The 25,413-nt window shown below is 33.3% G+C and overlaps 3 protein-coding genes across 3 annotated transcripts; 1 reads left to right on the top strand and 2 right to left on the bottom strand.

Moving 5' to 3' along the window:
* The first annotated feature begins 62 nt into the window (after window positions 1–62).
* On the top strand, window positions 63–1,339 carry LOC133692824 (chitinase 10-like). Its single transcript, XM_062113971.1, has 2 exons — window positions 63–711; window positions 824–1,339. The coding sequence occupies exons 1-2, from the start codon at window positions 155–157 to the stop codon at window positions 1,191–1,193; spliced, it is 927 nt and encodes a 308-aa protein (XP_061969955.1). The 5' UTR covers window positions 63–154; the 3' UTR covers window positions 1,194–1,339.
* A 6,265-nt stretch (window positions 1,340–7,604) lies between these two features.
* On the bottom strand, window positions 7,605–8,734 carry LOC133690528 (auxin-responsive protein IAA30-like). Its single transcript, XM_062110756.1, has 4 exons — window positions 8,503–8,734; window positions 8,201–8,406; window positions 7,998–8,094; window positions 7,605–7,867 (listed from the first exon to the last, which is right to left on the bottom strand). Exons 1-4 carry the CDS (start codon window positions 8,667–8,669, stop codon window positions 7,813–7,815), a joined length of 525 nt encoding a protein of 174 aa, XP_061966740.1. The 5' UTR covers window positions 8,670–8,734; the 3' UTR covers window positions 7,605–7,812.
* Window positions 8,735–14,150: 5,416 nt separating this feature from the next.
* LOC133692896 (protoporphyrinogen oxidase 1, chloroplastic) lies at window positions 14,151–19,089 on the bottom strand. The gene is made up of 9 exons (XM_062114065.1): window positions 18,573–19,089; window positions 18,239–18,424; window positions 18,016–18,100; window positions 17,288–17,435; window positions 17,118–17,198; window positions 16,744–16,915; window positions 15,902–16,061; window positions 15,629–15,732; window positions 14,151–14,712 (listed from the first exon to the last, which is right to left on the bottom strand). The coding sequence occupies exons 1-9, from the start codon at window positions 18,966–18,968 to the stop codon at window positions 14,413–14,415; spliced, it is 1,632 nt and encodes a 543-aa protein (XP_061970049.1). The 5' UTR covers window positions 18,969–19,089; the 3' UTR covers window positions 14,151–14,412.
* Window positions 19,090–25,413: the final 6,324 nt, after the last annotated feature.

Here is a 25,413-nt window from a genome sequence, read left to right as displayed (position 1 = left end):
GTAAAGACTATAGAGGAGATCATTAATGGGAGAATGTGATATCTAGTTAGTCAACTGCAAACCATTCGAAAAAGGGATCTCTTGAATCTTTTTTATATGTATAATACATGCATAGCACCGTCGGAAAAAGAATCGCACGTATCTGACTTTCTTTATGGAGTTTTTGGAACTAAAATACATAAACAGAACTATGCTTAACACATGTATAAGAAGCCTTGCTCGCCTCTTTACATCCCATTTTAGCAAAGACAAGATGGCATCTCCTGCTTATACTTTGTTGTCATTCGCTTTTTACACCATCTTCCTCTCGTCTGGATCATATAAAGCTGAAGCTTGGAGATTCAATGACATCTCTTCTCTTGTTAGTAAAGGCCTCTTTGATTCCATATTTCTACACAAGGACAACAACGCATGCCCTGCTAAAGATTTTTACACGTACAACTCCTTCATTCAAGCATCTAGATCTTTTCCTCGGTTCGGCAGGACAGGTAGTTCTATAAAGAGGAAGCGAGAAATTGCAGCTTTTCTTGCTCAAATATCCCATGAGACCACAGGTGGGTGGCCTACCGCACCCGATGGACCATTTGCATGGGGTTTGTGCTTCAAGGAAGAAGTGAGTCCACAAGGTAATTACTGTAACTCAAGCAACACTCGATGGCCATGCTCCCCTGGGAAATCCTACAAAGGAAGAGGGCCTATTCAACTATCATGGTAATATATATTCATTCGTTAAACAAGCATTGCATTCAGGATCCATGTTGATTTCAATTTGGTATCAATATTAACAAGGCTTATTAAATTTATTTTGCTGATGCTGGGGCAGGAATTACAATTATGGACCAGCAGGCAAGGCATTAGGATTTGATGGGCTTAACAACCCAGATATAGTGTCTAACAACTCCTTAATCGCCTTCAAGACAGCTCTTTGGTTTTGGATGACTAAGCAGAGCCCAAAACCATCTTGCCACAACGTCATGATTGGAAAATATAAGCCAACAGCAGCTGGTGTGGCAGCTAATCGGACTGCCGGCTACGGGTTGGTGACTAACATCATCAACGGTGGTCTTGAATGTGGAATTCCTAACGATGCGCGAGTTAATGATCGGATTGGGTTTTTTCAGAGATACGCAGCATTGTTTAATGTAAGTACTGGGCCTAACTTAGATTGTGTAAATCAGAAGCCCTTTACTTAGATTTTTTTTCCCGTTTAGGGCAGTGGAATGCTGTTGTGGTTGCTTGTTGCTATGATTAATTAAGAATCATTTTGTGACTATGTGAAAAATATCGTTAATTGACTGAACTGTGCTTTGAAGGTAATTTAGAAAAGTCAAATTGTTGATATAGCTTTTTAAATATTATAAATATGTATTTTTATACACACTTCAATGAAAAAAATCATTTTAAAAATTTATTTATACTTTAATATATTTAATATTAATATTTTCAGCTTTTTGTTCCAATATAGAAAAGAAGAAATCACTCGCTTGTATGATGAAATTCACCTCTACCATATCTAGAGGTGAGCATAATTCAGTTTAACTGAATTTTCAAACCAAGAAACAACCTGCCTTGGTCAATTTTGTTCGACTCTTTGGATTTTGAAAGACTATCTAAAAATATTTTGGTTAAAGAAATTTTAGAGTTTGGCTAATCAAATTGACCAATTCATCACATCACAACTACATATACAATACAAAATGAACTAGAATACATAGATTTTTACTAAGCAAAACACAAATCACTCACACTTATTTTATTGTCATAGCCGGTTTTTTTTTCCTTTTTGATTTCTGGAATTCTTTATTTACACTTTGGTCATTGAACTTTAGTTCCTTACAATCACATCCTTGCAAATTACATTAACATGATTTTATATATTGAATTATTTTTCGCTTTTCATGTTCTTGCATATACATAGTGTCAAAAAATATTTTGACATTAAACTAAAGGCTGGTATTACAAAATATAATTTTAGGTTGTAGTTAAGAAACTGAAAGAACAATGACCAAAATTAACATAAAAAGAGTCATTTTTATTTTCACTATTCAAAACGCACATAAACTTTAATTTGGCTCTTGAAATTTCAATTTATACATATTTGGTATATGCTATTTTAGGTGTTTATGTATCGGTTTGAATTTTTTTTTGTCTTGTTTCAATCCTTGTTTATTGAGAGAGGAGAGAGAAAGTTATAAAAAAAAAAGATAAAAAATTCAGTCGATCACATTCTAACCGTTAAAAATATCAACTTGGTATTAATGGGTTTGGCTTTCAAATGGGAGTTTAATAGAGATGATTTTTCCCTTCAAATATGATGGGGAAAAAAAAGACAAAACATGACATGAAGTTTTGCATTCAGATTGGTTTTTTATTCTTAAACTTACTAGAGGGTTTTAATGTTTGAAATAGATTTATCGATATTTTTAAGATGTCTTTAGATGGAAAAAAAGATTAAAATGAGAGGGAAAATGCTTATGGAATGGGATTAATCATGATAACCAAAAATCAACTTTATAAAATTAGATTCAATTTAATTGAATCCATAGTTTGGTGTAATAGGTTATATTTTAAACTACATTAATTTAAAATTCAATAAGGTTGGGATTGGAATCATATACAAAAAGAAAGGGATAGGCACAAGATAAAAATATCATGTTTGATTCATAAAAACGGGATCAAATTTCATTTTTATCTCTATCACAAGAACAAAAATGAGTGAATTTTAATGTGGAATGAAAACAAAGACATAGAACATTATAAAATTTTATTCCAAAACTATCTTTATAAACTTTACAAAACTTCATGTCATGCCCTTCACTTATCAATCTTAACAATTAATTTCACATGAATTATTTTTTACTTTTATATTTGTCTAAACAAAAATATCAAAAATATAAAAGAAAAAATCATGAAAAATAAGAGATACGAAGATAAAAGAAAAGAGAGAGAAATTATCAGCGATATAATCTAGTCCTTGTTATGGTCAATACCAGAATCAAATGAAAGTTGTCATACTTCTGAAATCATAGTTCATAGACATCACAATTTTACTATTTCGCATTTGAAATTGAAAAATATCTGGATTTGAAGCTTTAGAACTAAAAACTTTCAAATCAAATTTTATATTGTTTTGTTGTTTAAAAATGCTTTTTAAATTTAGATTTGGATCTCAAAGAACAACGGGAATCTTTAAAAGTGTTTTTTAGTGAAAAAAATGTTTTAAAACAAGATAATATGTAATAAACCATGTTATCACCCACAAGTCAACATGGACAAAGATCTCTCTCTCTCTCTCTCTCTCTCTCTCTCTCTCTCTCTCTCTCTCTCTCTCTCTCTCTCTCTCTCTCTCTCTCTCTCTCTTATTTTTAGATACACAGAGAGAGTTTAGGAGAAGATATAGTTAGAAGCCTCGAGATAACATTGATCCGATAATGGAAAATGCAAGCAAGAGATTAGATGTTAACATCTAAGCCTTGGAACTCAAAACAATAGTGTTGAAAAGCCACCTCACAACAATATTATTTTCTTGATTTTCTGTCAAGTAATCAAATCAATTTCAAAATTCAAATTATCTTCAATTTAAGACCTTTGCATTATATAAGAGAAAGATACATCAAATTAGAGGCATGTTGATTTTTATTAAGAATTGGACTTAGTACTTGGGAGCTCTAGACCACCTCAATTTGATACACCAATTTCTTTTCTTTTTTATCTAGTCCATTGTTCTTGTTTTTACTATTTTCAATTCAATTAAAGTCTTACAATTTAGCCCTTCTTAATTATATGTTATTCTCTGAATTAGTCAGGCTTGCTACAATTAGTAATAGATTCTAGCGAATAATGGATGATGGAACCCAAATGTCATAACTGTTGGACATAATAACTATTATGAAACAGTAACAAGATAACAAAATGACACCACCAATAGACATAACAAAAAGGTTTATAAGAATTGGTATAACAATTACCGTAGATTACTGAATTTCAAAGAAAAAGACATGTTAACTCTCCCCCTAATATGCCTATCAACTTTGTTAATGGACATCACAAGCCAAGGATTAAAGCATAGAAGAACCCGAAAATCCATCTTAGACCGATGAAATTGGACTTTCTTATTTTGACAAGGAATGTTCAATGAGATGGGCATAAAAGGCCAACCAATTTTTTAATTGTCATAAAACAAATCCTCATAAAACATTATTTATGGTGAGTTTTAACATGAAAGGGAAAGTTATTGCATGGTTCCAAGAGATGAAGGAAACCAAATTTATTACTATCTAGGAATCTTTTGTGATTCTCTTGGTATAATAACCTCATAAAGGCTCTCATAAGCCTAAAATTGGACTTCCTTATTTTGACAATGAATGTCCAATGAGGTGGGCATAAAAGGCCAACCAATTTTTTAATTGTCATAAAACAAATCCTCATAAAATATTATTTATGGTGAGTTTTCACATGGAAGAGAAAGTTATTGCGTGGTTCCAAGAGATGAAGGAAACCAAAGTTATTACTATCTAGGAATCTTTTGTGATTCTCTATAAATAAGGTTTGGTATAATAACCCCATAAAGGCTCTCATAAGCCTGAAGCAGATATATTTCATTGAGACTTATATGTCTCAATCGAGATAGTTTTCTATAGAGCTCGTAGATTATCAAACTCCTATCATCAAAGTTTGTTTTTAGGAGGGATTGAAGAAAGATATTAGGGTTGGGTTAGGATGTTAAACCCTCAAAACCTTATTCCAACCTATGTTCTTACAAGAACACAGGAAGAGAATATTTTTGCCATGCAAAAAAGTTGGAGGCCCAATACAAGTAGGTCACTTAGGAAGTTTAATCAATTAGATCAGTCTAGAATAGAGCCCAAGCCTAATCTTCTCATTTAGAATTTATCACAAGCCCAACTTAAGAAAAAAACTGAAAAAAGGTATTTGTTTGAAATATAATAGCAAATGGAACTCATGTCATAAATGTGAAGGTCTAAAATTATTTTTGGTTAAAGAATGTGAGGGGGAACAAAGAGAATATGATTCAACCAATATTAGAGATTTAATTGATTTATAAATCTTATTGTTGTTAGTGAGGAAAACGAGAGATCTCTACATGTTATTCAAGAACCATAAAAGTTAAAACAATTATCAATAACCAATCCATTACAATCCTAATGGATAATAAAAGTTCCCACAACTTTATCTACTCAAATATTACTAAGAAAGTATGGATTGAAGTGGAAAATCACAAGTCAATTGAGGTAAAGATAGCTCACAACACTAGAATCCAAAGGCAATAGAGTTATTCCGAGTTTAAATTTGAAATCCAAGTAACTCAATTTCAAGCACAGGCCTTGGTTATCCAATTAGGGAGATTTGACATGGTGTTAGGAATCTAGTGGTTAAAAGTCCTAGGGCCTTTTTTATAGGACTTTTCAGGTTTGACCATGGAATTTTAATTTAATGGGCTCCAAGTCCACCTTAAAGAGTCAGGGGTCTAAAATTCTGAAATTAACTGCAAGTTCAATTTTATTTAAGAATTGAAAATTAAGGCCAAGGGGCTAGTTATTCAAATATAAAGGATGAAGACCGAGCTCTAGTCTAAGGTAAAGCTACCAAACCAGATAAACTTACAATAAAAAAATAAAAATTGAAAAGATTGCTAAGGAACTATTAGATTTGGAACAGTAAGACCCAACTAAAGCTTATTTTCTTTACCAGCTCCTCTAGTAAGAAATTTAGATGGGTTATGAAGGATGTGGATAGATTACTAAGATCTCAATAATGAGACTATCAAAGATAAGTTCTCTATACCTATAGTAGAAGACTTATTGGATGAGTTATGGGGATTACACTATTTTTTTAAGGTAGATTTAAGATTAGGATACCACTAGATTCAAAGAAGGCCATAAGACATCCACATAACTGCTTTTAGAACTCATAAAGGGTGTTACAAGTTCCTAGTTATGCCATTTAGGCTAACTAATGCTCCTTCTACATTTCAAAGCTTAATGAATAAGATATTTAGACCTTTCTTTGAAAAATTTGTGTTGTTTCTTTTTTTATGACATCTTAGTAAATAGCAAAACAAAGGAAGACTATGTGAAACACTTGAGGGTTGTTTTAGATAGATAAAATGGAGAATACAAAACCCTTAATGTTGCTACATTCTCTCTCTATTCTACAAAATATAGGATTTTTCACTACTTTTAAAAATGAATTGATTCATCACAAGTCTCTTTATTTTTAATTCTTTGTTAAAATTAGTTTTTTTAAAGGAAATTATATTTTTGAATTAAATTAAATTGATTGATTAAATATAAACATGAGATGCTCACTTCAGGATATTTTGTTTAGTTTGTTATCCAGATCATTACTCTAATAGCTTATGTGGCTTCTTTTAGTGTTTTTGTGCAACGTTTTATAGTGGCATTAGAACTATTTTGATGAACTCTTTCTGGTAGTGAGGCAGTGTCTATGGTGAGAGATGGTTAGCCTCCAACGAGCTTTTATTTCTTCTCCTCCCGTGTATGATATTAACAACTCATTTTTTATAGTTAATTATTGTCATTTTTTTCTTCACTCTATTTGTTGTCAATATCTTTTTTTTAAAATCATATTATTAAATTAACTTAGTTTATTGAATTTAATCAAATCAATGAACCTTATCTCATATTTTTCTTGCTTCTTTGAAAACGTACCATTGTCTGAATATTTTTCTATGCTAGGAAAAATTTAGGTCAATCCACAATATAGTAGGGGCCACCTATCTTGTTATCTATTAAACAAAACATAAATTAGTCTCATCTCTCATGTATCCTACCATGTTGTCCTTGTTGTATAATCTCTACTATATTGTACATAATTTTAAACCTAACATAACATAACCAAATTACTTAAGTATTATATTTGGAACTAAACACACTGAATACTCATTATAAACACAGCTAAAATGCTTAAAGTTAATTTAACTGTTCATATGAATAATGAAATTGGTTGATAATTTTTTAATCAATTGTTTACAAGATTCATATTTCTTTAATTGATTGGTTACAAGATTTGTGTTACAGCTCAATGGTTAAGGCGTGGAAATGACGTGAGGTTACTGGTTTGAGAATTGGAGGCGCCAAATTCTTTTCTCAACTAAAAAAAAAACAAGTTTAATATATTATTTTTAGTGTTTTATATCCAACCTACAGGCGTAGCAAGATAACCTCGTAACTCACTATACTAGTAGCTTCTCCACGCCCAAATTACTCGACAATTCTCCTATCAAACTTGGGTTTCAGAAGTGGTCATATATATATATATATATATATATATATATATATATATATATATATATATATATCGGCGTTGAAACTATATAAATTTGATAGCTAATTTTTTTAAGGCCACGCTAGCCTAATCATTACACAAGATGTGGTTACTTGTATAAAAAAGATAGGTTTAGTGTCGGCCCCAGTTTCGCGAGAAATTTGATAGATTAAACAGCTCTGCTAGGAGTCGTAAGATTTAATTTTTTACTATTTATATCATAATAATAGGAAAAGTATATCCTATGAGAAATACTAATAATATACTTTCTCAAAAAAGAATTTTATAATAGGAAGTAGCAAGTGGTATCATATCAATTGACAAAGAATATGATAAACTCTGAAAATCCTTAATTTACAACAAAAGACCCAACTTTTGTTCTATCATCCTCAACATATTCATATGGAGTTACCTAGCTGTCCACTACCTAGTTATTTTCGATTCACCATATACAAGTGCATGTCTAGGGAGAAGAGGAGACTGCATATGAATCATGAACCAAAATCATAGGCTGTCTGCCCTGGTGATCTTCAATCTCCGCACAGAAGGTAAGAACACCCTGCAAATTATAGAAAATAAATTAATATTAAGGCATTTATGTTTGTAGCTGCTCTCTTGCTACTTTGTGCCAACAGAGAAATATGGTTTATGATTAAAACAAAGAAGAAGATTAACACGAAGGAACTTACTCCCATGGAACATCCCCAACAATCAACCAATCGCCCTCTTTGTCTTCATATGTCAGCACATGGCATTTCCCGGAATGTTCAACATCCATTTCAGGCCCTGCTTAATCATCTTCAGCTTAATTATTATATACTCTCCATTAATAAAAATAAAATAAAATTGTATTGCTATGGAAATGGATCAACGGAAAAAGAAGACACTTAACAGAGAATGCTAGTGTTGAACATTTCGTCGAGAGTCTGTATCAAGTCATGGTAACCATCGTGGGCTAATAGGTTCAGTTTCCTTCCAATTTGAATGCCTTCCATGTACACCTTGACGAATAAGGTGGAACTACTGCACTCATTTTCTTCTGATGTTACTGCCTTCCCCGGAGACGGCTTGATCGGTGGCCAATCCAATAGCTGCTCACTGGATTGATTCGTATGAGATCACCAAAAATTAATAATTTAAGAAGATTACCAATAAGTTTCTTCAAATGGGAACTATTCGTAGAGACACATGTACCTTGGTGTAGAAGGGTTGTCCTGTCGAGAGGTTGATATGCCAAGTCCAAGCCTTAGATCTGTGCTAAGGTCCCTCTTTACCTGAGGGAAAGAAGACTCGCCGGAGACAGATGGGTAGCTGCTGCTTTCGAAAGATGATGAAGAGCTAGAGGCAGCTCCTCTGCCCATTTTTGGAGATGTGAAGCTAATGAAACCGCCACCTTAGGCTCAAATACATAGCATAGAGAGCATAACACGTTTATGAGTACTAATATAGTGAGGAAAGGCATCTCCTCATGCAGCTCACGGCCCTGATATGTTGTCCATGTAGCCGGCATCTACACGTGTCAAGTTGAATCCTGCTTATAAGGTGTCGTGATTTTTGTTCGAGCTTAAATTCAATGTGGTTCATGTGCATAAAGTCTACATATATCGGTCGTTTATTCGCAAATTATTTTACTTTGTAGGCCTATTGTAGTATTCTCTTTGCTCGGATTTTCCCAAAACTCATCATTGGTTTATAGCTCAATGATTCTCTAGAAGAAAAGGAAATTAAAAAGAAGTGCGAAGAGACCTCGACCCTTCAATTCTCCTATACAATCTTCATTCAAGAAATAATCATTTTGGCTCCTAAATTGAGATAATTGATAAAGTATTGTAGGGTTTTTTTTTTTTTTTTTGAATGTAGTGATAATATTAGAAATTATTAGGTGTTTTCCAAGCAATACAAAATGTACTAGTAGTGTAAGTGTATGGATTGATTGCTCACTTAACAAGCTGAAGTCATGGGCATGATCATATCCAGGGCAGGACAGTTGAAGTAAACTATTGGTGTTGCAAAGCGTTTTAATGACTATGTTAAGAATTATTTTAACATTGGAAAGATGATTCTGCAGGCATGGTTGATGAAGACCAGCTCTTGAGGATAGTTGAAGAGATGAATGTAGACAAACTAGCTAGGGATATTCAGATAGGATACAAAGGCATCGGTATTCGAGGCCCTTCTCCTCCACACAAAAAAAAAAAAAAAAAGAAATACACATTGAAGTTAACACACAATCTCATGCCAATGTTCAATGGATTGGATTATCTAGCTGCGCTTGAAGGCCTTGGGTACAGTTACAAAAATTTTATTTTTATTTTTATTTTTTTTATTAATATGATCGGGTCAGCTTGTTTATACCTCGACTAATCCAACGAATCTTGAAGTTAATAACCATGTAAACTTTCAATGATCCTGAGGCTTATTTATTGGATGTATATAATATAGGTGACAAAGTCATGAAGTCTGGATAGTGGCTATCGATTATGAATTAAATGGTGTTTATAGAAAGCTTCAGATTCACTAACAAGGATAGCTGTTATATTTGTATCAGCAGTTTCATATAGTAAAGGATCAGAATCAATAGAGTGTCCCGTATTTGTGGCATCGGATGACAGGTCTGAATGATTTATATCATCATCTGAAAGTGGTGGTAGAAAAAAACTAAATATAGACTCCCTGTATTTGTTAATTATGCTGGAATAAGGGTAATATGCAGTGCTCCCATCAAAGCGTACGTTCCTAGTCACCAACAGCTTCTATGAGTTAGGATAATAGCATTTATATCCCTTTTGGGTAGTTGAATAACCCAATAAATATATATTTGATAGCTCAATGGTCTAATTTGTCCCGTTACGAGGGTTAAATGTGTACATAGCATGAACACCCAAAAACTCTAAGATGCATTAAATTTAGAGTTTTTCCTGTCAACAACTCAGCATGAGAGGTAAAATTTAAAGTTTTACTAGGTAACTGATTTATAAGATAAGTGGTTGTGAGTACCCCTTGTGACCAAAATGTTTTAAGAACATTCATTTAGATTATTAGTGATCTTGTTTTTTCTAGAATGTCTTGATTTTTTTTTCTTTCTGCTACTCCATTCTATTATGGAGTTCCCACACAGCTAGTTTGATGAATAATGTCATGCATGTTTAGGTATTATGTCATGATGTGTGATATATATTTGGTGTCATTATTTGATTGTACAGTTTTTATTGTGGATACGAATTGAGTTCTAACTAAATTACAAAAGCCTTGAAAGACAGTTGCGACTTTATTTTTAGATTTCAGAAGATATAGACAAGTATATCGTAAGTATTCATCAATAAATGTAATGAAATACTTATAGCCATTGAAGGACATTAAAATTAAACTCTAGACATCAGAATGTATCAAGTTAAAAGATTTATTAGAACAAGAAGTAGAAAAAGAAAAAGGTAGACATGTAGATTTGATAGATGATGGACATCATAATTTATTGAATTATCGTTCAAATAAGGAAATAATTTATACAAAATAGGTTTTGAAGGATGAGCCAAATGTTGATGTCATGGTTTTAGTTCAGAATCTAGACTAATATTGCAGTGAAGTCCCTTAAAGATGCAAGAGTCTATTTGAAGATAACAAAGACCTTAAAAGAAAAATTCCTCACTAATCATCTTCTTAATGGCTAGATCCTGAAATAGAATAGTGTGAGAAGAGAAGCTAGAAACACAATTCAACATTATAGTAATTTTCTTAATTGACAGTAGCTTAAAAAGAAACAAAAGAACATATAAAATAAAAGACGTAATTATTTAAGAAAGTAGTTTCACTTTCTCTTCTCAACAATGAGTATTCTGTCACCATTGGCAATTGAAATTTGAGATGACAGAGACAGGATTTTAAAGCCAAGTATGAGAATATGATCATTGAATATGTGCAATGGCACCAAAATCTATAACCCAACAATCATGTACATTACTTATTGTAAAAGCTTATGTAAAGGCATTCAAAATACCTAGGATTTCTTCAGCTAAAACACTTTTATTAGTAGCAAGAAATCCTGCAAAATTTCCAAGCAATGCAGAGGAGTTGTTAGTTTCATTTTTATTCCGCTTTGCTTGAAGATATGCTGCAAACTCATTCATGAGAGTTACGGCACTAGAGATAAAACTGGACAATTCATTAGTTGTTGTATTGGTCATCATATTAGCCTTATATCCAAATGTTTAAGATCTCTTCTAGTCTTCCATGTTATCTCTTACAAACTTTTCTTTCAAGTCTAAATATAAAACCCAACAATAATATGCAGAATGGCTGAGATTATTGCAATAGTTGCACTTCAAGTAAGATCACTTACCTTCGTTTCTTTTGTATTCAAACATCTAGAGTTTGATAGATATAATCTAGCTTTAGATATGTTAGTTTTGGTGTGTACATTCATGGCCCTTCTTTTGGTTTCCTCTCGCTGGATGGTTGCACAAACACTTGCAAATAGTGGAGGTTCTAGATTTATAAGTATATGAGATCTTCATATTCAGGAGATAAATTGGCCAACAATTGGAAAAACTTGTCTTCTTCAGCTTGTTTCAATAATATTGTAGGATCAGTAGTGTGAGGTCTATAAACTACTAGCTCATTCCACATGTTTTTCATGTTTTCTAAATATTGAACAAAATATTTGCCTTCTTGTTACAGACATGAAATGTCCTTCTTCAGCTGAAATACATGTGCAACATTATTCTGATTCTCATAAATCCCCTTTACTTCCTCCTATAAATCAACAACAAATTCTAAATAGCTAAAGATTTCTGTAATATATGGTTTCATGGTGTTGAGTAGCCATGATTGAACCATCTGATCATTTGAAAACTAAGATTTATATTGAGATGACTTGACATCATGGGCAACATTGCTTTTGTCAATGAAGTTAATTTTAGATCTTTCTCTAAGAGCTAACAACACAGGCCTAGACTAAGAAAGATAATTGAAATCGCTCAACAATACTGAACACATACATTGATTTGTGTTGACATCAGAATTGTTTGATGGAGGAGGAACAACCGAGGTCTCCATCCCAAGTGAAGAGACAAGTGGATACTAACCTGCTCTGATATCATGATGAAAAATAAACAGAGAAACAAAACTTCTGCAATCTAATTATATCTTCGTTACACGTTATAGTGTGTGTGTATAGAGAGAGAGAGATACAAGTCTGCTTTATGTTCTTGATCTAGAATGACGTTAAAATACATGTAATCACATATTCAAATCTCTTAATTGTTGGAATAGCCTATTAAATCTATTAATTCTGCATCTGCTAAGTATGCTAAGCAATCTGCTAGCAAATGCAATTATTCCATTCACATGCAATCTAGTCGTCCTAAATTGGAGACATGTAATCAACTAATTTTGGGAACACAAGGAAAAGGTGTAAAAGGAAGGAAATACACAAAGCAGTGATTACATTCTTCCTTTCTTCTTCAATTCAATGTCTCATTCACGTGTAAATCCATGGGTCAAATGCTAATCTCTGATTCAAATTTATACTCCATCTTCTTTAACGCAGGGGGGAACATGAAATCTCCGCTTGGGATTTCAAACAAAACACACGGGGAGAAAAAGAATAGGGAAATGTCCCCCACCACCCCTACCAATGTTGCTTAGATTTGACATTATAGGACCTTTCCCTTCCTCCAACGACTTTTTGGTTTTAACCCGAAGGCATCAGCTACGAACCTTACCACTCTTTCCAGAAGCCTCAATGTCCTTAGTTTCCTATAGCAAACCCTGTCATTTTTCTCTCCTCGCCTAGCTGTGTGCTTCAATGCATTCCATCATGATGTCTGCGCCTTTTGAATGTTAATTCTATTCAGTCAAACTTCAGATTGCCTTTAATTCTCCATTCAAGCATGTCTCCAGGATTAGGCCCTGGGTGGGGCAGGATCCCCTCTTTGAGCTCTGCTTTACAGATCCTTTTCTCCAATCAGCATGACTTTCTCACCAAATTTGTTTCGAAATACGATACAGTTGGAAAAACATAGCCGCCAGGGTAGTTACCAGGCTAGACTACGGCACCCTATGAACATCGGGCTCCTATAGAGTTCAAGCACGTGTACAATTTTTCTTTTCTGCATATTTTTTTTAAAAAAAAATTAAAATTATCTTTTCTATTTATTTGAAATTAATATTTTTTAATATTTTTATATTATTTTGATGTTTTAATATTAAAAATAATTTTTAAAAAATAAAAAATATATTATTTTAATATATTTACAATCAAAATATACTTAAAAAAATAAATATGGTAACACTACCATACTGTCAAATATCCCTTCAACAACATGTTGTGCCCTGCTTTTTGGAAATAAACTCAGCTGTTTGCGCTTAACAATTTGTAAAACAGCACGTAGAATTAATTGTGGTTCCTATGCCTGTTGGTATAGACTAACCCTGGGTTTAGTTGATTTCGATTATATTATTCTTTGTACAGTATTTAAAAAAATATTTTTTAATTAAAAATATATTAAAATAATAATTTCTCGTTATTTTATCTTATTTTTTACATAACACATTAAAATTATAAAAATATCTAAAAACATTAATTTAATATTTTTCAAACAAAAATAATTTAAAAAAAAAACAGAAGCTATTGGAAAGCCATACAGTCACTTGGAGGTGTGCGGTTCCTTGGAGTTTAAAATCTATTAAGGCCCATGGTCAACTACGGTCCAGGAGAAAACACATCATTCAGTGCCAGTAGCTGCCACATTTGTGGTCCTCCATGCATAAGTGGGAGAAATGCCTGTTTAAACCTGGTGTGACTGCTGTTGTTATCGTTAAGAGCCTGACGCTACAGGAAGATAGGTTCCCAAATCTTAAGCATTGTGCTAACTGCATTTCTGAACATGGTGTAGCGATAAGAACAGAGTTATTGCTACTGTCACTAATGATAAAACCTAAAGTGGATTTTGAGTAATTACAGAGTCATACAGAAGATCTAAACAAAGAATAACTAAGCCAATCAAAACTTCATGCAACAGCTGTAGAGAAATCGCTTATCTGATCATTCCTACAGGATACCAGAACACTCGACTCACATCTGTAGTGATCGTCCAGCATCTGACACTATTTGTTGGCATACTGGGTGAGGAAATCAGTTACCTCAGCAGCAACTTCATAAGCTCCTTCTACACATCGGCCCAACGCAACACCAGATACATAGTTCCCCCCAAGAAACAGCCCCTGCAACCCTTTAGCCTTGAGAGCATCTCTTGCAGCATCTAGGATGTCAAAATGACCAATTAAGAACTGAGGAATGGCTTGTGGCCATACTCTCACCCCTAATACAAGAGGATCTTTCGCGTTAGGATTTATAAGCATCTTTCTCAAATCACGATCAACTGCTTCTACAAGTTCACTCTCTGTCTGCAAAAGACAAAAAAAGTGATGATAAGAAATTTACCCATAAAACAAAAGGTGACTGAAGAATATGAATCTCAGAGAGGAAGTGATTACTGTTACTCTGTCAAAAAGAGGAAAAAGAGACTTTAGGCAGTATCCCATAAGATATAATTGGCTTACACATAAACCAAAAATCAGATAATTTAAGTAAACAAGACCTTTGGTACACAAGCCATAGCATAGATATGATAGCTACAATGAACCAGGGGGGACAAGATCAACCACAAAAATTCAAACTGAAGTTGCTTTGTTGGAAATGAAACCCATCTGAGAGAGATGGATGAGTGATTAATACCCTTTGGTCATTGGGTTGGTTATGGGAAATGAATGGATTACAAGCTATTATGGTAAGGCACAATTTTCTCAGCCATTGGTTCTTGTGGAACCCAGGAATTCCATAATTTTGAAATTCAATCCTGTCTAATTAACTGTAATGGGATAGAAACATTCTTTTAGAATTTATAAGGCGTTCCTGGATCCACTTCCAGGGCTTCATTTGGATATCTCTCTTTTCTGATATTCATTTATCAGGCGTTTCTGATATTCTTTTCACCATGTTGTTTCATCTTTTTCCTTTTAGTTCTGATTTTGGAGGAAGACTTGTCCTCCATCCTGTAAATAAGACTTCTGATCTACTTTATCCGAGTACAATTTTCTTTATGAAAAAAAAAAGCTGATAAATGTATATGAGAATTCAATGTTGAGTAGGCAATTGTTAGGACCCAACTAAGCATCTTTCTGGAGAACTAAGCTAAAAATACTCTGTGCATGAGCCTATGAGATCGATAATTTATCACCAACCCCACCATCATATTTCTCCTTGGATCTGTGTCTAGGATCATTCACAACCGAAATCTAAATGTTTCTATAACTGTCTTACCTTAGACACTATTCCAGGGTTAGTAGCTCCTCCAATGTAGTTCAAGAGCAAAATCCTTCCAGTAGGAGCACGATTAGGAAAAAGAGATGAGCTATATATAGTTCCTGCGGAACACGCAAAAATTCACAAACAAAATTAAACATTGTTTTTTTGGTAAACTGTGGAGTATTTTGTCATTATTTTCAAACTTGAATGGTGACTTCTAGGTGCAAGACAGGGTTTGAGATTGTGATACAGTAATGGCAAATAATTTTCGCACTAAAACGTATGTACCTAATGTTTCCACCCCTTGGCTTCGTGGATGCAGCTGACCAAACCCCTTGAGCTCACCATCTATTAAGCGTTCTGGTCTTATTGCTTCCTTTGGATATGAAACAGACACTGCTGCTACTGGTGGGTAATAAAATTTTGATAGTGCATCTGCAGCTGTAGCCTGTAAACAAAGAGTAAACATGGAAAGGATTAACTGCATATTTTGGAAATCTCTTTTAAAGAAAAAAATAAAGGAACTGCAAATAAAGCCTCCATTGGTCAGTTAAAACAGCCAGACACCAATTATTTTATTAAGCCTTATTATTGGATATTTTGGTTAGATACCACCAGTGCTTTTACAACAGATTACTAAAAATTTGCACATATTTGAATTAGGCATCATGGAGCAGATTATTTACTTAACAAAAATAAATTTCTGACACCGTAAGACATTTGGGCTAAAATAGGATGACTCGTATTCTTGAATGTCTCATGGGGAGATATGCATGATGTTAGGATAGTAGAAACCAATTCTAGGAGTAACATTGTCACAAGAGCACAACAGGCCATTAGCATCTATCAATAAATTTAGAAAACAAATGTAAAAGAAAGTCAGATCCATGAATGATACAAACAACATTCGAAACAGATTTTCTTAGAAACCTGTATGCACTAATTCAACCCTATTAGTTTCCTCACTTCAAGAACAAGTTGTAACTTTCACTAATTATAAAGGCACACAAAATCAAACACTGCTAGCATGGAAAGAACTTGGCCACAATCCAATTGTGATTATTCACTAACGAACAGCAGCAAAAAGGATTGATTTGAAATAGGGTAAAGTCTTCAAGAATGAAACATACAGAAAGCGGATGCAGTAGAGTGCTTGCAATGTGGGATGGAATAGTGAAGACCACGCTTTTGCTCAGTAGAGAAACTAATCCTTCAGGTGTTTCATATGTCAAACTATATCCACCACTATCCAATTTAATGACGCTTGCCAGCTTCCAAGATAATTTTACATTGCTACCCAACCTGCCAAAATCAACATGGCTAATTAGTACCTGAAAATCATCAAACCAAGAAAAAAAGCCACGAAAAAAACAATTTCAAACAATAGCACAAGGGCATTGACTGAATCAAATAACAATGGAGGAACTTTGCTCATTGTGAAGAACGATAAGTATCCTTCAAACAGAAAGTCTGCTTTTCAAAAAAAGAGATTCGGTAGGCGCACCTTGTTGCTATTGCATCAGGCAACATAGCAAGTCCTTTTCTAAAAGATCCAACAGTTTGGCCCTTTGGTGTTGGTAGGCGCCTGAAAGATAATTATGAGTTAAGAAACTGAGGATAAACTAACAAATATAAGATAATAAAAAATGATTCAGTCCAAGCATATATTATTACGGGTCTCGAGGTGGCTTGGGGTTTTTTCTTCTCTCCTGGATTGTTTTGAAAGTTCCACCAATGATACTACCACCAGTTTGCTCCAGGTTCCAAACTTTTCCAAAAGCCGCTTTCATGCTTAGTTTGGAAGGATCACCCGCATAAACACCTGTGTACTGCAAAAGTTTTAGGTAAACCCAGGAACTACTCTCCGTATAAGATAAAACAAATTGTAGTATAGATGTTCTTGGCAAAAACAAAAAACAGATTAGAGGAATTCAGTGTGTGACAGATCTAGTTCATCTATTATGCAACAAAATACTGGCTGGGGGTTTCCAGATCGTATAGTCAGTGGAGTTAGATGGATGACCACATTGTATTGCACACAATATTTGTGGGAAGGAATAAATAAATTGTCTTGCATGGCCTAATAAGAATAAAGATACAACCATCAGAGAAAAATCAAGTTTAGCCAATTTGACAAAATATTAGAGTTTCATTTTTCTTTGTCATTCGTTATTGAAGCAGACAAATACAAGAAATACATGATGACTAAAGAAATAAAGGAAAAGGTATTGTGAAACTAATTAATAACAGGCATCAACAATGCTGCATGTGTTTAACATCAACTAGATTATACCATGAAGTGACGCGCTGGCTTTGAGCATGGTAAAGTTATAACGAACAGAATTGGGCATCATATTAGAAGTTATACACATTGGTTGACAGCATAAGCTACTAATTATCACCTGAACAAAAAGGCTCAATCAATCGCTCGAAAACCTCATCACCAAGGTTACGCCGCACAAACTCTTCAACTGATTCTTCATGTCCCTGTCACCTTTGTCAAAGTCTAAAATTACGAGAAGACTCGTTGACAAGAACACATAAATATGCACCATTACACTATCATTTGATGTTCTTATCAAGTGCATATTATAGCAATTAATTAAAGTTAAAAGGAGAACAAACTGGTGGCGGAGGCCGAAGTCCAAGAGCACCAAATCCAGCTCTGAGTTTGCCAGCAATACTCATCAAGTCGAAAAATGGCAAGTCAGTAGGCTTGCCTGGTACTGGCCTTAACTTCCCATTCCACAATACAAAACGGGGCGCATTTGGATCCCCTAGTACCAAATCCTCTTTTAATCCACTATCCACCTGCACACAAATTCAACCAATTCAGTAATAAATAAACTCTTAAAACTCCAAATTATATAAAGCATTGATTGATTATACATGAAACTATCTGCAATTGAACTAGAAAAATAAGATAAAATAAAATCTGACTGGTAATTGAAGAACTTACCACCATAGTGAGCATAGGATCGGAAGGCTGGAAACTGTTGGGGCCCTCTTCCCATAGATAACCATCTCTTTCCAGGGTGGTAATGTTGCCACCGACGCGATCTCTGGCTTCGGTGACAATCACATTGGGAGCAACATCCCGGTGTTTGGTTGCAAGAGCCTGGGCGATACAGAGCCCACTAATGCCTCCTCCGACAATGACACAATCCGCCGCGGCAGAATGTCCGCCGTTGGACTGGGCTTCGCCGTTGAGCTTCGACGGAGTAATTGTAGCTGACTCTTCGGTTAGGGAGCATCGGAGTTTAAAGGGTCTGGGAGTGGAGAATTTTGAGAATGAGGAGGGGATGAGAGAGGGCGTTGTTGGACGGATAAGAGAGAAGTCAATGAAGGTAGTCATGGCGGGCGCGCTCGCGGTTTTGAAACCAAAGAAACCACCGGAAGCGTGCTGTTATCTTCGATGAAAATTGGAAGTGTTTTGCTTCGCTTATACGCCCGCATCTCAATCCGCTGTGTTGTGCCTTGCGATGACGCATGCGTCTGTAACCACTTGTCTTTTTTGTTTTTTATTAATGCGATCCCTTATTTAATTAATTATTTTTATATCAACCCGAGGTTATTAAAATGGTTGCTTCATATAAGATCGGTGGAGGGTTATGAAATTTGGATTGTAAGATCTTAATAGTTTACAAATTATATATAAAACATAAAAATTAATAAATATATTTATGTTGAAAGTGTATATTTTTATCAATTTTTCAAGTTATTTTGGTAAGAAAAATATTAAATTTTATTTGAAAAAAATTGAAAAAATATGGAGGAATAATAAATTGAAATCATATTTGAAAAAAAAAAGTAAGAGAAACAAGCACAATTTATAGTGATGCAAAGCCACTTCATGTTTAACGAATAAATTTTAGTATTTAAAAAAATATTAAAATTTAGTTTTTTTTTTTCATATTTCATTCTCCTTTTCCTCCCTCTTTCAACTTTGTTTTAAAGAAAAACACATGTTTTAAGCACACTTTATTAGAGATGAGAAAAAAACTGAAAAACCAATTAAACTGAGAAAATCAGAAAAAAAAAAAAACACCGAAAAAACTAAACCGTGAAAAAAAACCGATTAAAATTTAAAAAAACCGACCAGTTCGGTTCAGTTTCGGTTTTATAAGCCTGAAACCAAAAAAACCGAACTGAACCCAAAACAAAAAAACCGAGCCAAACCGAAAAAACCAAGTCAAACTGGTTTAAACCAGTTTTTGTCCTAGAAAAACTGAACCAAACCGAAACTGGTCAGTTTGAACTGGTTTCGATTCGGTTGAGGTTTTTTTAAAAACAAATTTCGATTTAGTTACTTTTTTTAATAAAAAACGAACCAAACCGAAAATGATCACCCCTATAATTTATAATGATGTGAATCCACTTCATGCTTAATGAATAACAAGGTGTCAAAAATAAAATCGTTTAAATCCCGGTGAGATTGCAATTTTAATGACCTTACCAAGTTAAAGAGATAATTTAGTATGATTTCAACGGAGATCAATTGTTTAGCTGACTCAACTTGTTCAACTTATTTTGTATCACAAAATCATGTGATTCTATAGGTTGAATTGTAATTTTAATAATTAATGAAGTCATGGAAACTTATATAGGCTTCTACGCTTCCATGACTGTATTTTAAGGTGCTTTTCTACGAAAAAAGGTTTTTTTATCAAGAGGGACCTTCTCATATTTAAATCAATAAATTAAAGGAGAAAAGAAAAACATAATAACAAAAATATAAAAAAGTATATATTGTTGTGATTGTTGTATTGTAATGTGACTTATGTTATTACTTGGTAATTAGAAATATATGCACACATTGGTTATATGAGATTACCTTATAAAGTGTAGAGTTGTAAATATCATATGAAATAATGATAGAGAATAATTGTTTAGGCGTAGTACTAAAGGGTTAGTCATCGTGACTATTGATGGGAAAGGTTGACGTACAAAGGTGATTGGCAAGAAAGATCAGTGTCATATTGATAAGGTGCATGTTGTACTTATATAGCTATTGATGATAAATCTAGGTGCAACACTAACCTCTTAAAGGTCGTAACATTGTATTTTGGTGTTTGTTAATGTTAAACTCTTTGAAAATAAGATTAGGAGTTGGGTTGAGGTCCATAACTTAACGAATAGAGGTTGTTCGCTTTGGACAAGGCCCTTTAATGTACAAGGCTATTCCTTTCACAATCTTTCTCTTTTTTGTTCCATTAGCTACCCCTTGTTTTGGAATTGTGTGATTTGAAAGGCTCATGAATTTCTTCTCATCAAGTTATGCGGGAAAATGTTTGTGACCGCCAAAGTTATATAATGGTAAGAATTGCACCAATAACAAAGGAGGAGTAATAAAGATATAAGATATTGTCAAGATGAATGTTTAGATAGCTCATTATTTAGAGACATAAAGATTTTGTTGGAAACATGAAGACTTTATATGAAGATTTTGTCTAGAGATATAGATATTTCATTAGAGACATGGAGATTTTACATGAAGATTTTATTTTAGAAATATGAAGATAAGCAATGTCATGGGGAATAATGTATGGAACTGTAACATCCCCATATCCAGGATTAAGTAACAATCTTACGTCAACTGATACAAAAAGTAATTATATATGTGTGTGTGTGTGTGTGTTCCTATTAAATTTTAACGAAATTTTCACTAAAAGTTCAGCAGAGTATCCCCTATATTGGGAGGTCCCAAGTTATCGATATTTAACCATGTTTACACTTCTAATATGCCACATCTCATAACTCAATCACGACCCAATTGTCCTGGGTTTCAATCTCACAAACATCATGGTCATCACAACCATAATATTTATAACATACATTAAACAACAAATATCATTATAGAGAAATAAATGAGATATATACACATGGACACATTCATATGAAATTCAAAGTTAAGATTATCTATTCAAGTTTAAACATTGATTATACAAATTAAGTTATATGAAGTTGTAATATTGCAAAATACAAGGGTATACTCCCTAGAATCTAGAATTACAAAAAGTGAACATAAGTTAGGATATACTCCCGTGGTGCATGCGAGGGTCCTAGAACAAAATATATATTATTGAAATATGAATATCACAATAAATATAACAACACAAATATCCAACAATTTTAAAAAGGCAAACATGCATTCATATTTTATTCATTTCTCCTTTCTGGTTTTCATTGGAAACTCTTTCTCATTCAACTACTAAAAATCATCCCATTTTTCATTATCAACTTCCATTCAAGATTTCATAAGATCAATCATGATTATTTCCGCTTAACACATTATCGATACCAATTTCATTGGTATCATCATCACCCTGTAAAAGTCGATACAAGGTGATCCCTTTACCCGAGATCCTAATATACACTAAATGTATGCTAGTCAAAACATGATGATCCCCTTACCCAGAATCCTACCATACACTACATGTATCCTAATCCATGCCCCATATCACACTTCTCATATTTTCGTTGTTCGCGATAATTTCATCACTTAACAATTCAGACAACAACCTTTCACCTCGAATACACATACATTTAGAATACCATCCAAAATATTGACATCATTACGCAACTTTTCTACTTTCACATAATATCCAACATTCAATAATTCACATTTCACATCAGTAACATATTAGATTATGGAATTCAACTAGAAAGAATAGGTGCAGATCATCCACCTGCAGTAAAAGCTCTACTCATGCTCCCTTGCTGCTACTGTTGCACCACACCGGTGGTCCCTTCTAAAATCATAGGATCATTTCATAAATTTTCCTCATTCAAGAATATGTTTTATAATAATCATATCAACAGCTAATATGTCTTTCTTTTAATCATTTCTTTCTTTATATTTTACGTTTTTCTCATTACACCCATTAATGTTGTCATTCTTCATCCAACCATAGTTATCATTCATTTCTTTATATTTGAATTGTTACTGTTTAATCTTAAACTATCACTATACAACTATTACTGTCTAGACCTTGGACTATTACTGTCTAACCGTTACTGTCTTGACATTGAATTATTACTGTCTTGACATTAAACTGTTACTGTCTAACCATTATTGTCTTGATATTGAACTGTTATTGTCTTGAACTGTTATTGTCTAGTCATTGAATTGTTACTGTCTTGAACTGTTACTGTCTAGGCATTGACTGTTATTGTCCAATCGATACTGTCTAGACATTGAATTGTTACTGTCCAACTGTTACCATCTAGACATTGGACTGTTACTATACAACCATTACTATCTAGACATTGAACAATTATTTTCCAACTATTATTGTCTGAACTCTCCTTAGATTTTTAACTATATACAGAGTTCCAGAACTCCATTTCAAGCAAAATTGGTCTCGTTGGAAAGCTAAGACACAAGGCTACAAATTCTCTGAAGGAAGGAGAACCTAGTTCTGCCCCTAAAACAATCAAAATTGCTCATCAACAAATCAGACTTGTTGCCCTATAGGGTCTGTCATGACCCAGTCTCGGTTGATAACCCATAGCTGAAGTTCTATAGGTCCAAATTGAGCAAGATCAATTTTCTTAGTTAGCTAACATCCAAAACTACAATTTCTATGAGGAGCCTGATTCTAATTCCTTCATCCTCATATCTAAAATCTTACCGAAAATCAGGAGACAAGTCTGTCCAGATTCATCACCCCCTTCCCTTCACACATAACTTTCACAAACTACTTTTTTTCTGGGTAAATTATCATGGTTTCACGTCCTCGATCACATACTACATATGAATTAACTTAATTTTAACAACAAATACTTTTTCCCCAATTCAAGCCTAAGAACCCTAATCTATAATTCAACATCAAAGCATCAATTCCTTATTGAATTTGAAATGAATTATAAGATCATGTTTAGAACACCTTACCCGGTACGAATTTAGGTTTTGATCTTCAACCAGTTGAAGATTTTCAACTCTCTTCCTTTCTTTTCTAATGACAGTCGACCCTCCTTTTTCTTTTCTTGTTCAATTCTCTTATTAATCCATTGCTAACAAGTGTTTATTCCATCTATGAACCTTTAATCTTGGACGGGTTCTTGAAATTTTAGTGTTTCTCTCTTGATTTTGCAAGAATGGATACAAAACTCTCTCTTTTCTTTCCTTATAGTTGTTGTAGATTTTTGGTAAGGAGAGGAGTATTTATACTCTATAATTTCTCTTATTTGCACTTAGCCTCCATTTCCTTTAAGTGTATTATTTTCTTCAATTAAATCCAATCCTCAACATTACCGGGTTTATTTATAATGTCTCGAATTATTTCGCCTGAAAATTTATATTCAAAAATTTCTAAATTCCTGTTTTTATTTAACCATATACATGAATTTCTTTACTTTTATTTCCCATGTAGTCAGTTTTGCAATTTAAGCAGCCTTTATTTTTCTCAGGGTTTACAGGAACTACTTAGAGAGACTATATTTTTTCCATTGAAAAGCTCAAGAGATTCTCTTACATAAGTGAAGATATAATCCTTGAAAACTATATGATCTTGAGTAATGTTTTATAGGATGCAGTAACTTCTTTCTTTTTCTGTTTGGGTTGCATTTTCTTCTTTACAAACTATTAGAGATAAACTCTAGTAGCTATACTTTTTATCTTTTTTTTTCATGACATGATAGTGTTCAATGTCATGTTCAATATCATGGTGAAATAAACAAAATTTATCAGAGTTTTTTGTGTTCACGCCATATTTCATAGAAGGTGGATATTACACGAAATTGTTTTTAATGGAAATCAATATCAACAAACGTGATGGTCAAAGTTATGGTCATGAGCTCAAGAAACATCAGTCAATCATGAATTGATGTGTTCCTCTTGGATGCCCTAGAGTTGCTAGGAGATTAGTAACATTTAGGAGATTTTATTCTTTGTAGTTGGAATTTAGGACCTTGTCTTGTCATGCTCATTTCTTCTACTCAAATATGGTTTTTCATTTCTTATTTCAACTTAAGAAGATTTTGGTTAGGAAGAGAGTACAATCATTCCTACAAAGAATAGTAGTAGACTCCGCTAATTAGGGTTTTAATGGTAATAAGCTTAAGTAGACTTTTCACGTTGAATATTTTCTCATCAACCTTTGATGATATACTCTGATGCACTCATCTTCTCATCGTGTGATGAAAAAGAGCTTAGTTATGCTTTTTTTAGTTGATATACTTGAGCTAAAATAGAAAATAAGTTTGGTAATGAGATCGTGAAAGTAAAAAAACAGATTCAGACTTCAAGCTATAGCATTATGCTTAGGCACATCAATTGGATGTTATTAGAGAGACTTTACACCTAACATAATTATCTTGGATTACAAGCTCCAAATAGCTTTTATACATTCTATGTGCTATCTTAGTTTAGTTGTAGTTGTTTAAGTTGGCTTTAGTAGATACACAATATTTAAAAGGATAAGTTTGTAACATTCCATGACAGAAGCCGAGGGTGTATACAAACAAATTGTATTCTTTATAAAACCTTGTTTGTTTCTAGAAAAACATTTTTTTAGAAACCATTTTTTTCACTTTTCCATAGTTAGAATTTTTCTTAGAAAGTAGTTTCCCACCAAAGAAAAAAACTAGCCTTTCAAAAGAAAAATATTTTTCTTTTCTTATCTTTGTAAAACACTTTCCAAAACACTCCTCTTTCCTTTAATTGGTAACCTTGTCAAAATATTTCTCTCTCAATATGAAAAAAAAATTATCTAAAAAATTAATAAAAATATTTTTGGATCTACTTATCATTAACTATTTTATCTTTTTCAATATGAGAAAAAAACTATTTTAAGGTT

The sequence above is a fragment of the Populus nigra genome, chromosome 4 (genome assembly GCF_951802175.1).
Source record: "Populus nigra chromosome 4, ddPopNigr1.1, whole genome shotgun sequence".
In the NCBI taxonomy this organism is placed as follows: domain Eukaryota; kingdom Viridiplantae; phylum Streptophyta; class Magnoliopsida; order Malpighiales; family Salicaceae; genus Populus; species Populus nigra.
This window is presented reverse-complemented; position numbering and strand designations above follow the sequence as displayed.